This window comes from Daphnia magna, linkage group LG8, assembly GCF_020631705.1.
Source record: "Daphnia magna isolate NIES linkage group LG8, ASM2063170v1.1, whole genome shotgun sequence".
NCBI classification, from domain to species: Eukaryota; Metazoa; Arthropoda; class Branchiopoda; order Diplostraca; family Daphniidae; genus Daphnia; species Daphnia magna.
The window spans coordinates 7,070,270-7,083,756 of record NC_059189.1 but is presented as its reverse complement, the minus strand read 5'-3'; the positions used below and the strand labels follow the sequence as shown (position 1 = coordinate 7,083,756).

Sequence of the window (13,487 nt, the reverse complement as noted above, 5' to 3'; positions counted from 1 at the left end):
TCGTAACAAACATGGCGAAATCCGCAAGAGTGCGTTCACAAATAGGGAGGGGGTACGCGTCAATCACTTGCTCTATTTCAATAATTTATTGCGGGAAAACTATAAGGAAAAAATTAATACATTTTTCAGAAATGGATAGCTCTTAGTAAGCGCTATCCATTTCTGTAAAATAATTAACATAATTTTCATAAACAAACAAATTTTGGACAAGACGTTGTTTGTAAATGGATAGCTCTTGATAAGAGCTATCCATTTCTGTAAAATTTATTAATTTTCGTCTTATAATTTTCCCGCAAAAAATTATTTAAATATTAAGTATTATTCGGGGGTGGGGATTACAAGATATTCGCTAAACCGCACCGACCTACCGGAAAAATGGCAAATCGGGTTACTCTTCCAATAAGTAGTTTTTAAGCAATATTTTTGCAGAAATGGACAGATCTTATCCAGATATATCCACTCCTATAAGTTTTTTAAGTTTTGGACTTATAGTTTCCCCGATCATTACAAGATCGGGTTTTGGAACCGCCAACCCAAGGCCCATGGGATGACAATTTACACTAATTTAAGAAAACACACCGGTAATTAATTCAATCTATTATATAAAATGAAAAAAACAATTAATGTAAGTAAAAATATTGTATTTGTAAAACTTAATAAAGAACAAACAATAAATGTAAATAACAAAAATACACGAAAGAAACAAACAAATCAAAGCGGCAGCCCCACGGAAAACCACACTGTGTACATCAGGAAAATGTGGGAGCGGAAAGCAGAAAGACATAGAAGGATGTAAGGGTGAAGAGAGCCAATCAGAGGGCCGGGATAGTCCCACTGGGATGTACGGGTGACGGTCTCGACCCTTCGAGACCGTCTCGCGGAGACTAAGTTGGGGAACATAGCCATGGTGGAGCAACCAGGCGTCTATGACTCTGGATATTTTAATTGAAAATTTATTCGTTATTCGAATATTATTCGTATTTGCGAATAAAACATCATTTTTATTCGTTATTCGTTATTCGTATTCGTTTGTACTACTTATTTGTATTTGTTTACAAAACGAATCAAGTTTTTTCTTATTCGATAGAACACTGGTCGTCAGTTTTCGAGGGTTTTTTAAGGATTTTTTTTTCAGTTTTTAACTGATATAACAGAGGACAGCACAGTAGTTAAGGAAAAACGCTAAAAGAAAGGCTTAGATAGCTAGAATTTAGCTTATGAACGTAACTTTAGCTTGGAATTGAAAATGTATGAAACAAAACCGTTGCAACATTTAAAGAATATCTTATGTTTTCACTCCTTTTTAAATATCTTGATATAACCTAGCCTAGGATTGACATGTAGTTTACTTAAAACACACTAGGTGCCATCACCATCGTTAAGGAGAATTTTGACGACCAAGTCTTATGGCCAAAGTCGACGCAGTGAACGAACCCATCCCCTCTATGACTTTGATTTTAGCTTTCCCGGCCTCAATTGTGGAATTGAGCGTGATCTCGAAATTTGAGTTGGGTTTTCGTATTTTCATCTATCGTTGTCACATTGATACCGCTAATGAAATGGTTAGAAGGTTTTACCACTGTTATAGCAATTCATTTCCAAACAAAGTTTTTTTTTATTACTTAGTATGCTTTGGTGCATAAGAAAGAGGCTGCACATGACGAAGGAATTTGGAGTTGTTCCTGGACCAATAAAGCCGAAGTGTAAATATGAATCATTTTGAAAATATCAGTATCATAAAATCTTTGTTCCTTTTTTCAAAGTTTTTTAAAATCTTTAGAGGTCCAGAAGAATCTGATTATGTAGTTACAGGTGGAATTGATGATGCTGTAAAAGTTTGGGCTTGGAGAAATGATCAGCTAGAACTCCGGCATAGACTGGAGGGCCATGCATTAGGGGTAGTTTCTGTTGACACAAGCTTTGATGGGAAATGTGAGTTTGAACATTCTTAATATTAGTTTTTAACATTTCTAACTGAAATTGGTGGTCTATCTAGTTTTTACCACCATCAGTCTACTGTCCATTCTTGTAGAATTACAACCATAATATTGTACTAAATATGCAATTTTTCCCCACTCACAGTAATAGCCACAAGTTCCTTGGATTCCTTTGTTCGTATTTGGGAACTGCAAAGTGGAGAAAAAAGGCAAACTATAGAGGCTGGTCCAGTGGATGTTTGGAGTGTAATGTTCACACCTGACTCAAAGTACATTATCTCTGGTAGTCATGCTGGCAAAATCAATTGGTTTAATGTAGAAACTGGCAAACTTCATCAGTCATATGATACACGTGGAAAATTTACTTTAAGTATAGCGTGTGTAAGTGAAAATCTTCCAGTTACACAAAATCCTTTTCTTAAATTACCAATTGTCTACCTATGCAGAGTCCTGATATGAAGTTTGTTGCAAGTGGAGCAATGGATGGCATAATAAATGTGTTTGACATCGCTACTGGGAAATTAGTGCACACGCTGGAAGGTATGTTTAGTTCTGCTGAACGTAGAATCGATCGCGATCATGAATTAGCAACTTTCTTATTTAAAGGACATGCACTTCCAGTGAGATCCTTGTGCTTCTCCCAGAATTCTCAGTTGTTATTAACAGCTTCAGACGATGGACAGATCAAGATTTATGACGTGTAAGTACGAAGTGTTAGTGAGAATGGATGTGTGAAAAATCTAGGCTCTTTTTATTTTTTTTTTACTTTCTAAGCTGTATATTTTTTCAGGCAACACGCACAACTAGCTGGAACAGTTTCTGGTCATGGGTCATGGGTACTCAGTGTTTCAGTTTCTCCTGATAATACACGCTTTGTCTCCGGAAGTTCCGATCGAACAGTAAAAATTTGGGATATGAAGGCGAAGCAATGCCTTCATACATTTACTGACCATACTGATCAGGTTTCTATGTGTTACTTTTGTTAGTAAAATTGCAAAATCTTTACATTTTTTTTCTTAAGGTATGGAGTGTTTGTTTCAATGGAGATGGGGAACACATCGCATCAGTTTCTGATGACAGATCCATCAACGTATACAGCTGCCCATTATGAAATATACGATATTTCCGCCTTGAACAGATGAACACCATCAATATCTTTTCGAGAAATTTTATTGTAACTGAAGAAAAAAAAACCCACGTGTAATATTAAACTGAGATGCGAATCTGACAACGGTTACACAAGTTCAAGATAAAAGTTTAACCCAATCAATCACTTAACTCGACACGTAGCACAAGGAACACCGATTCAACATGAATTACGAAAACTGACTTAGCACGCACATCCTTGGCTATCACCAGGATAGCTCTGTTCAATTAAAATGTTATTAGTTAAAATTTACTTTTGTAGTAGACAAGACACTTACTTTCAATTGTATGGTTTGCCCTCTCTTACTAGTACCAAACGCATCTTCAACAGCTTGATCCATTCTAAGCATAACTTTGTCTAACAGAAGCTCTACGGCAGCATTAACATTTTGGCCAGTTGCCGCAGACGTTTCCAGGTAAGACAACCTATATAATTGAACAGCAAGTTACACAACAATTTCGTTTTGGCTTTGCTTAATATTACCAGAGATGAAACTACTTGTTATAATATGGCGACATCAATACGTAAAATATACTTACTAACAATAAAAAGGCTAACTAGTTAATTGATGTCGTAATTCGACTTATTTCCTATTTTACGGAATACTAAGGTCGAAGTGTCGGGGCTTTTCTGGAGTTAATGTATGAAATGGGAGAAACTTATTCTGACTCCGTGTGGGCGATCTCCGTCTAACCCATTTTGTTTTCAACTAACGTAGATCAGCTCGACAGCCTAGTTGATATATCGTTTGATCTCCAGGAAAATAGACAAAGGCACGTAAGAAGTAAATGCTAAAGTTGTTACGAATATTGCGAACTTAACCCGATTTTTTTATTTAGTATAACTTTGAAAGTGAACTAAGAACTATTTCTTTTTCTAAACTAGATTTTTTTTCCATATAAAATTTGTCACGGGCGATTTACTAACCCATATCGAGATGCCGTTTCTTTTACTTCTTCTTCAGATACTTCTCGTTGATCATCAAGATCTGCTTTGTTCCCACAAAGTACAATATCTGGATTGTCTGTATAAGCATGAGTCTTGAAAGTAACAGAATTGCCATTATATTAAACAACACAAATGCTCACCACACAAAATTACCATTTGATAACTTATAAGTTTTGCTGACAAAATTTTCTTCAAACTATAACTATTTTTTAGTATGATTACCTTTAACTGTTCTAGCCAGCCACGGATTGATAAAAATGATTGTTCATTTGTTAAATCAAAGAGCAATAAAAATCCCATGGAATCTCTAAAAAATGCTGTTGTAAGACTTCTAAACCTGCAGAATGCAAACACAACCCCCAAAGAAAAAAAGGTTAGAACCACAAGGGAAATGAAAATATAGATCTATGTACCTTTCTTGGCCAGCAGTATCCTTTAGAAGAAACAAAAAATTATTTTGTAGCACTTAAAAGGGAAAGACTATTCATTACCCATAACTGCAAATGAATTCTCTGACTTTTGCCTTGCATGCCTTCTACAGTTTTAGATCGGTATACTACACGCTTTTCTCTAAAATCTATTCCAACAGTTGTTGTAAACTTTGAATGGAATATACCATCTGTATACTGATAAAGGAAACCTGTTCAAAGATCAAGTTCTGACCAAGTTAGGATTTCTGTAGCATGAATAATAGAAAAGTATGTACTTGTCTTCCCAACTCCAGCATTTCCTAAATGGCAAAGTTTGAATTTCTTCGTTACGGTTCTTTATAATTATAATTTCATCATATCTGTAGCTTTCATACCTAAAGCTAAAAACTTTAACAAATAATCGTAGTCCAATCGGCTGGCCGGAAGCGATTTCTTTGCCATTGTAAAATTTTTTGACACTGGAAAAACCCAATAACACTGAAAATCTTTTAATTTTAAGCTTATCTTTTTTTAAAAATTAAGCATAACAACAGGTGGTACTACACTAGTTAAGACGACTTTCCTAATGTTCCCATCATGGGGGCCAGGATAAAATGCGGACGCGGACTGCGGACAGGAGAAACTGCGGACTTTCACCTGCGGACTGGCCCGAAATTTTTTACAGCAGTCCGCAATTTCTCAGGGCAGCTGTCCGCAGTCCGCGTTTTATACGGGGATACAGCATTCCATACAGACATGTGTGTAAGGCCGAAAATCGGTAAGTAAAGTCTTCATTTCATAATAGTATTGAACACTAAAATTTCATAATATATATTGCATCAAAATTTGACATTAGTTTTTTACAGGCATTGAATTTACTCTAGTCATACAAGACAGATCAACCTCATTTTTGTCATGCATTGGCTTTTGTTCGATAACTGTTGCTTTTAAAAAATATGTATGCATGCAACAATTCCAATGAAAAAAAATAAAAATGCGCACAGGTCTTAGCAGTTGACAATTTTATTTATTTTTTCCTATAGGCCAAATCCATTATATTCTATTTTCTTTGAATCTTTGATGCACAAAGTAAAACTAAGAATTTGAATTAGACAACCGTAGCGAATGTAAGTCGTCCTTCAGAAGGCAGCAGTGTGGTACCAAACTTTGCAAAGAACGGTACCACAAGGAATGTCTTCCAAAAAACAGCATTATGCCTTTCAGGAGTCTTTAAAAACTCCTTGGAAATGCCCCAAATACCTTTAAGTTTATTACATGTTTATTTTGCCCATGTGATATAAACTGTTTGAATAATACATATGTTGACTTTTAAATACTATTTTTAGTTTGAAATTTAAAATTTGATAAGGGCATGGAGTCCGCAGATACTAGTCCGCAATTTATCATGCCCGGTCCGCACTTTCAATCGCTCCGTGTACGAAACGATCCGCATTTTGTCCCAAAGTCCACGAAAAATCAGTCAAAAATTTCGAGCCACTCTATAAAAATCTAAGGAAAAATGTGGGAGGAGTTTTGGGTCTTTTGCAATGCGCGCATCCTGTGATTGGCTGTAAGTTGCCGCCGGCTACTGGCTAGGGTAAATGGCGGGATGAGGCTTTTGGAAGACTAGATGCGTAAAAGGTGGACGAAATCGGACGAGAGGACGGGTGGGCGAGACAGCCTGTGAGCCGACGGACAGGGGCCATAAATAGGTTGACGGCCAACTAAAACGGACATTTTGGTGGGCAGTAAGTGGGTTGACGGGCAGAGACTGTGAGGAGGATGGTAAACAGAGGCAACGATATGGTCGACGGGCCCCCTACAGTGGTTATTATGCTGATCGATTGTTGATCGACGGGCAAAGAGGGGGTTGACGGGCAGAGGAGGGGGTCGACGGGCAAAGACTGTTAGAGATTAGATAGCCAGAGGCAATATATCAGTTGACGGGCAACTTCATTGGGCATTTTTGTGGGCAGCGAGTGGGAGGACGGGCAGAGATTGTGAGTGATTCGACGGGCAAATACAGCGGAAATTTTGGCCGGCAGTGATTGGGTCAACGGGCAGAGACTGTGAGTGAGTCGACGGGCAGATACAGGGATTGGGTTGACGGGCACAGACTATGAGGGGGCGGACGGGCAAAGGCAACGATAGGGTCGACGGGCAACTACAGCGGGCGTTTTGGTGGACAGAGAGTGTGTTGACGGGCAGAGAGGGTGTTGACAGACAGAGGCTGTGAGTGATGTGACGGGCAAAGGCAGCAAGTGGATCGACGGGCAGAGGCAAAGAGAGGGTTGACGGACAACTACAGCGGGCAATTTGGCGGGCAGTAAGTGGATCGACGGGCAGATACTCAGAAGGGAGAAATGAACAGAGGCAACAAAAGGATTGACGGGACACTATACTGGGCGTTTTTGCGGATCCATTGTTGATTAACGGGCAGAAAGGAGCTTGACGGCCAGACACTGTTAGGGAGCTGACGGGCAACTACAGCTGGTTTTTTATGGGCAGCGAGTGGGTTGACTAGCAGAAACTGTGATCGAGAGGGTGGGCAGGGGCAAGGACAGGGCAGACGGTCCACTACAGCGGGCGTTTTAGTGGACAGAGATTGGGCCGATGGGCAGAGACTGTGAGGGATTAGACGGGCAGATACAGGTAGCGATTTGACGGGCTGAGACTGTGAGGGTTTAAACAGGCAGGGCCACCGATTGGGACGACGGGCACCTACAGTGGTCGTTTTGGCAGACAAAATAGGTTGACGTGCAGACTATGAGGGAGAGTACGGGCAACTAGGCGGACATCTTGGCGGGTAGAGACAGTGAACGGGTCGGCGGGCAAAAAATGGGAACGCAGAAAGTTTAAGAGTAGACGGGCAAAAATTTAACGTTATTAAAATTAACGTAAAACCCCGGCCCTGGACGGGCCCAAAGTTACTAGTATAACAAAATAAGGACTGATGGTACGGGAACTCTGTACAAGGCCTACTTAATGCTTAAGGCCTGTAAACTCAAATACCTCCTATGGCGGGTAGGCGTTCCCTAGTAAGAGCCAATCAGAAAAAAAAACAAGGGTTACGACGACACCATTTGGCGCTCGCAATTATAGCCTCCTTGAAAAATACCCCCCAAAAATTTTAACTTTTGATATAGTTACATAAACACATGAATAAAGATAAAACAAAAAGGAAATAAAATTTTTTAAATGAAAAGTGTGCTAGTTCGACAGCAATATGGCAAATGAGTTGTTACAAAGAAAAAAGTAGTCGGTTAAAAATATAAAGTTTTATTATCATGTTAATGAAAATTTTCTTCTTGTTCTTGTAGTTAATTGAATTAATCACTTAGGAAAAAAATCTATAAACGGATTAAACATTTTCACTTAGAGATAAAATTAAAAATTTCTAAAATTTTTGCTCACGGTAATAACATGACATAATATAGACTTGAACTAACATACTCATATACATAAATCTATAGACGGAGTCCTTATCCACCATCTCAACAGAGCAGTTAAACATTTTACGTTGCACGTTGTTTAGGTGCGAAAATCTCATTTGTGTTGAAGTTGGTCTGCTGCGGCTGCAGCGTCTTATGGAGAAACCAACTTTTTCACATAAAAAAATAAGTGTTCATAACTATAATTAAGATTTTCCCACTTTTCTTCCTAGCAGTAGGTACCCTATTCCTTTTTTCATTTCCCAAATTTTTTTTTCTAGCCCCAGTTCTATCTGGTTTATTTTTATTTAACTATTGTTTGTGCATGGTTTGTTGCTCATCCCCTTGTAGCAGACAAATTTCTGGCAGCAAACGAAATTCTTCGGCTAAAAAGGGCGAGCCACTTTATTAAATATACCTAGGGCAAAAAAAAGGTGTCGTGACTGACATTACCCAACCCTCCTTATGATGATTTTGCGCCAAAACCACCATACCTCTCCTTAAAAAGGTATACTATTAATATTTTCTACCCACAAATGGCTTTTTCAAAATTAATCGGTGTTTAGCTTTTTGTGCAGGATACTGTACTGTCCGATGGCTGAACCGGAGGTTGTTTATTTATTCCCACTTGGTTTACCAAAAGGGTCTAGACACCCTTTATTTCCCAACCTCCTTTTTCGTTTTTCCTGTTTTTTAAATTGCAATTTACGTCTAAAATACTTAACTTAAATTCAAGCCGTAAACAAGGAAAAGTGGGCGTTCAAATTCCTAAAAGGTTAATATTTTTTACCATTATTTAAATCCCTAAATATCGTTCACGGGAGTAGTTTATGTGATAAAGGGGCGGAGCTTGACGAGTCGTTTTTGGGTATTCGGTACGATACCGTCCAAAAAGCTAAAAAAAAAAACCGTGACCGTGCCCCCCAGGTGATGACCGCCTGTCAAATCTCTATCTAAATAATTTATTAAAATGTTTTTTTTTTGTCCTGGAAAGAATGCGCGTTTTGAAAATAAGGCGAAAAAGAGGCGTATTTTATGGGCGGTGAGTGGAAAGCGTCAATCGTCTTGATCAATACGAATTTTAACATCTGCCGCAATGAAATTTTCCAATTATCGCTGAACGCAAAAGATCGATTTGTTTATAAAGGGTTTTCAATCGATCTTTTTTGAATTTAAAACTTTGGGATTTAATTTTTGAGTGGTAAGTTTTAGACTTAATTTGTGGAGAAAGTTTTGAGTCTATTTTTATTGGGTTTTTAAAAAATATTTTAAAACTATAATAAATTATAGTTTAAAAAATATTTTTAATGGTTAATAAATGGTTGTGTTCATTATTAGTTTTGAGATCGAAGCTTTAGAAATCGATCTCTTCCCATTTTGAAACAATATTTTGATTCCAGCTCACCACACCAAGTGGGACCTGCAGCTGGCTGCACCTTTATAATTTTGGCAACAAGTAATTAGCGCCATAAGTATTCGGCAGCTACACACTAGTATATATGTTACCAAGTTATTATGGTTAAAAAATAAGTTGTTCTTGCGTATGTATATTCTTAATAAAAAATGTTCATTGCCCTTATAATAAGTAATTAATTTCACAAGTAAATATGGTATACATAAAAAATATAAATAATTATCGGTGCAAGAAAGGTTGATCCCAAGTAAAAAAAGAATGAAATAAATATTGAAATAAGTAAATTTTGTTTTTCTTCTTATTTATTAAAACAATAAGATGATAAGTATTACTGGCAACACGTATTTTTTTTGTTTTCTACAAGTATTTACAGTACCGGCACAAACTTCGGAAACGCGTGATGGTTTTCCGCGTGTTTGCCATGGCTCCTTACGGGAAAATGTACTCCCGGTTTTTTCGCAATTACTTATGTAGTAGTAATCGCATCGAATTTTTTAAAAAACATTTTTTGTGGCAAAAGAACAATCTATTCCCACAAATTTTTTCAATCCCAGGTTGTTCTAGTCTTTTCGGAAAAGGCTTGTGTAAAATCAGGGTTGTTACGGTTGCTCAACGCCATAAGAGCTCTTTACATTGGAAGACGTCCTAGTTTTTCAAAGGGGAGGAGCCTTTCTTCATGTGACGTCAATTGCCAGCAGCCAATGGGAATAGATCTTAAACTCGTTCTTTTCGCCATCTAGGTAACGGAAATAAAACAAAGTTTAGCTCAGTGACGGTTAGTATCAATCTAGTTGAGAAAACATGGCGGCGTCGGTAAACTTGTTGGATTTTGTTTCATTTGCAAAGCTATTTACGACAAGGAAAACCAGAAAGTTTCCACATTTGGTGTAAATCAAACTAATTTGGAATCTTGGAATCCCACAATACTTCCTCAGTAAGTGTACAGCGTGTTTTTTATTTTAATTACGATGTATTAATGATCTAATTTGTTTTCAGCATCACAGAAACCAATGAAGCATAAGCACTAGTCGACAAAACTGAAAATTTGTCTGGTGTAAAACAAAGCACAGTAAGTAACAACTATTCCTCAGAAAACCTATTCAACTGTTATATATAATGTGTTTTTCTACAGGAGATGCAAAGGTGATTCCAAATCCGTCTCCCAGACTAACAACCAGACCAAAGCAGAAAACAAGCAAGAAACCCGCAGAAGAAACCTCAATTATCAAAGTCTAATGTACATACTATCATAAAGAAATCAACATTTGTAAATACAGCCTCCTTAAAATAAAATGTTAAGTCTCTTTTATTAATACTGTAATTTCTACGTGTTGGAATTGGAAATCTCAAGCTCCCAATTTCGGTATACAAAAATTACACACATTGAACAACTTCTTCCATTATAAAAAAATTGGAGAAAAAATTTGACACTTATCTGTCATGCGAAAAAAGTTCAAAAATTTCCGCTTAGCGGCTCTGAGAACGTTTTTAATTTTCAGGACAGCCTCTTATGGGACTACCTCTTATGGAGTTGAGCAACCGTAACAACCCTGGTAAAAGAATGGAAACACTTCAGTTTCCCTCATAAGACTACGGGTAAAATTAGGGCGACTATAAAAATCACAAAAATTCTAGAAAACATTTTTTTCATTGAAACTTACACCATAAGCAGATAATATCTTCAACTACAAAAGGGTAAAGTTTCAAATAAAAGTAAAGTCATTAATAATGATTCAATATTAACGACGGCAGGTTTAGGCCGTTTTGGGCGGCTTTTGAGGAACTGTAAAAGTTTCTATTCCTAGCTGGTGTGTCGAGGATTGTTCCCTCCACTTGCTATATCTTTTAGAAAGTCTAAGAACTAAGTCAACCAATGGATGCATTAAGTTGAAGGGAATTTCCGAAATTAGTTTCTAATCTATTTAAACAAAGTAAGGCAAGAACACGGCAAAGCACTAGAGCCTTCCAGTAGTTGTAAAAGTCTACTTCAGCAGAGCGTTTTTTACGAAATTTAATCTAAATGTCACACTATTATTTTTCTTTACTACATCACCAAAATACAATATTACTTAATTCATTTCATCAATTATGGTTGGGATATGATATAAGGTAGTTAAGTTTTATTGTATTGTAAAGGATGTAGTGTGATTGAATTTAACATGTCTAACATTATCCTAACGTAACCAAATTTAACACATCTAACTGAACCTAATTTTGCCAATTTGGGCAAATTTAACCTACCTAACCTAACCTAAGCTAACACGAGTTTGTATTTGATCAAACACAAATGAATAAAACAAGTCATGACTTAAATCTAAACAAATTTTTTTATTTAAACAAAGGGGATAACCATTTACCCAAAGTCAGAGAAGCATCTGAAGACCTCTAGGGGAACCAGAGAAATCCTCTACTGGAGCCCACCCGATGGAGACACATCTAACGCATATTCGGGGCAGCGTTTTATACCGCCGCGCAAATTACTTACCTTCCGAACTGCGTATCTCCGTATCTACTTTAGAGTGGACTTCTCCTAATAACTTTTTCACCACGATCGCAGCGTTGTCCAAGAAGCGGGTGACTCATCTCTGCGAAGAGATAACCAATCTCCCTTTTCACCCGCGACAATATTGCACTATTACCTTATTAACTGCCGTAAAAAATAACACAATTTCAAAATGACGTAAAAAACGCTTTGCTAAAATAGACTTTAACCCCGGTAGTAAAATGATTAATTTTTTTTCATATATTATATTGAGCTGTTATAACTGATTCTTCCGTGGTTGTCTATTAACACCGGGCTTCCCCAGCTATCTATCTAAGAAGCAAAGTCGAAAAGAGTTTCAAGGAGAAAAGAAGGTGATAGTCTGATTCCGGCTCCAACATCTCATTTGCCCTGTCATGAAGAAATTTCAAACTTCATGCACGAGGGAAAAGCTTGAAGTAAAACTAAGTCTACTTTGTACTTACAAGCGCGCGCTGAACAAAGGTTCAGAGGATGGTACTGGGAGTATGCCAGAGGGGGTTCACCGCACCGATTCGCTTAAAATTACACATGCGTCGACAAAAAATTAATTCAGGGGATTCATATCATAAGTTAGTACCAGGGGATTTCTAGCATCTAAACAGGAATGAAATCTGCATCAATGCCAACAAACGGCATGCAAATGGTTCAAGCTCTTTGTATACAATTAAAGAAAGAAAAACACCCTTTCCCCATAAGCTAGTATATAAGAAAAACCATGTTCAAAGATAGCTGGGTTTTATTTTGACGGAACAACCAGCAATCAGAAAATTTTTTCAATCTCACCGCTAAGTAGAAAATTTTCTTAGCTATTAATGGATATAAACGTATAAGAAATAGCTTATATGTTAGACCCCAATAAGCGGGTCTGAGTCGTGTGCGTTTAACACGGGTACGTATGGTAAAACGCATAAGCGTTCAAACTGAATGACGGGTACGGTATGTATATTAGTCTACGTCTGTCCTTGTTTACCAGACTTAACAACTAAGATGTAAAGCATAGACTATGCTGTTCTTCACAATTTATTTTATTAATTCTCGGAAATCAGCAAAAAAAGGGAAAATAAAATATTTTATTATGGAGGTTAAGGATAAATAATAAAATTATAATAATTCACAGGAACTAGAAATAGGACAAAAATAATAAATATATATAAATGTAGGTAATACAATAAAAGTTAACGATGAAATCTAACGCCACGAAAGATTTTGTTTCATGACAGCCAACAACTGTCTATTTGCAATCAATATTTGTTAAATAAATAAAATATTGTTAAATTGCATTAAATATTGAAAGGTGTTTTATTCACTTATGTCGTGGCCACAAATGATTCAGATATGACTTATTGATCATTGTCGCGAAGAGAATTGTTTGCAATTTGTTCTAATTCTACGTTATAGCGTTTTTTAATTGGATTTATTTCCTTTTAACATTTCTGAAGTTGCATTTGATGCATTTACTGCTGAATGACACATCAGGAATAAAAGATACAAACAGTTATAACTGTACGTTGTAGAGATACAGGAACTGTTTTGAAATACACGCATTTTCAAATGCAATTTTTTATGTGTTAAAGAAAATTAAAACACGAATCCATTGTTGCCGTGACACATGTGAATGAAAACCTTTCGTGGCAATAGGAAAATCTTGGGTATTAACGACGAAATCTGTCTTGGCA

At 36.9% G+C, this 13,487-nt stretch overlaps 2 protein-coding genes and 1 long non-coding RNA gene across 5 annotated transcripts; 2 read left to right on the top strand and 1 right to left on the bottom strand.

The window, feature by feature from the left end:
• Positions 1–1,391: 1,391 nt before the first annotated feature.
• LOC116929725 (WD repeat-containing protein 61) lies at positions 1,392–3,192 on the top strand. 2 transcript variants are annotated; one of them, XM_032937064.2, is made up of 8 exons: positions 1,392–1,562; positions 1,627–1,703; positions 1,781–1,932; positions 2,083–2,318; positions 2,384–2,477; positions 2,544–2,637; positions 2,728–2,899; positions 2,959–3,192. In XM_032937064.2, the coding sequence occupies exons 1-8, from the start codon at positions 1,407–1,409 to the stop codon at positions 3,046–3,048; spliced, it is 1,071 nt and encodes a 356-aa protein (XP_032792955.1). In that variant the 5' UTR covers positions 1,392–1,406; the 3' UTR covers positions 3,049–3,192. The 2 variants fall into 2 exon arrangements, with proteins under 2 accessions (XP_032792955.1, XP_032792956.1); XM_032937065.2 differs by having other exon boundaries at positions 1,421–1,562; positions 1,807–1,932.
• On the bottom strand, positions 3,090–5,051 carry LOC116929742 (ras-related protein Rab-27A). Of its 2 annotated transcripts, none has more exons than XM_032937082.2 (8): positions 4,838–5,051; positions 4,739–4,762; positions 4,524–4,672; positions 4,446–4,465; positions 4,186–4,369; positions 4,012–4,124; positions 3,362–3,509; positions 3,090–3,303 (listed from the first exon to the last, which is right to left on the bottom strand). In XM_032937082.2, the coding sequence occupies exons 1-8, from the start codon at positions 4,902–4,904 to the stop codon at positions 3,268–3,270; spliced, it is 741 nt and encodes a 246-aa protein (XP_032792973.1). In that variant the 5' UTR covers positions 4,905–5,051; the 3' UTR covers positions 3,090–3,267. The 2 variants fall into 2 exon arrangements, with proteins under 2 accessions (XP_032792973.1, XP_032792974.1); XM_032937083.2 differs by having other exon boundaries at positions 4,255–4,369; positions 4,838–5,049.
• A 4,982-nt stretch (positions 5,052–10,033) lies between these two features.
• On the top strand, positions 10,034–10,580 carry LOC116929772. The gene is made up of 3 exons (XR_004398046.2): positions 10,034–10,221; positions 10,284–10,356; positions 10,420–10,580. It is a non-coding gene; the product is annotated as an uncharacterized LOC116929772 (long non-coding RNA).
• The last annotated feature ends 2,907 nt before the right edge of the window (positions 10,581–13,487 follow it).

Excerpts from the sequence above, each read along its gene's own strand:
- LOC116929742 (XM_032937082.2), bottom strand. The coding sequence starts at position 4,904 with ATGGCAAAGAAATCGCTTCCGGCCAGCCGATTGGACTACGATTATTTG. Across the intron at positions 4,763-4,837 it reads GTTAAAGTTTTTAGCTTTAG|GAAATGCTGGAGTTGGGAAG; the intron begins GTATGAAAGCTA and ends TTTGCCATTTAG. Across the intron at positions 3,510-4,011 it reads GAAACGGCATCTCGATATGG|GTTGTCTTACCTGGAAACGT; the intron begins GTTAGTAAATCG and ends TCAATTATATAG.
- LOC116929725 (XM_032937064.2), top strand. The coding sequence starts at position 1,407 with ATGGCCAAAGTCGACGCAGTGAACGAACCCATCCCCTCTATGACTTTG. Across the intron at positions 1,563-1,626 it reads TTGATACCGCTAATGAAATG|TATGCTTTGGTGCATAAGAA; the intron begins GTTAGAAGGTTT and ends TTTATTACTTAG. Across the intron at positions 2,900-2,958 it reads TTACTGACCATACTGATCAG|GTATGGAGTGTTTGTTTCAA; the intron begins GTTTCTATGTGT and ends TTTTTTCTTAAG.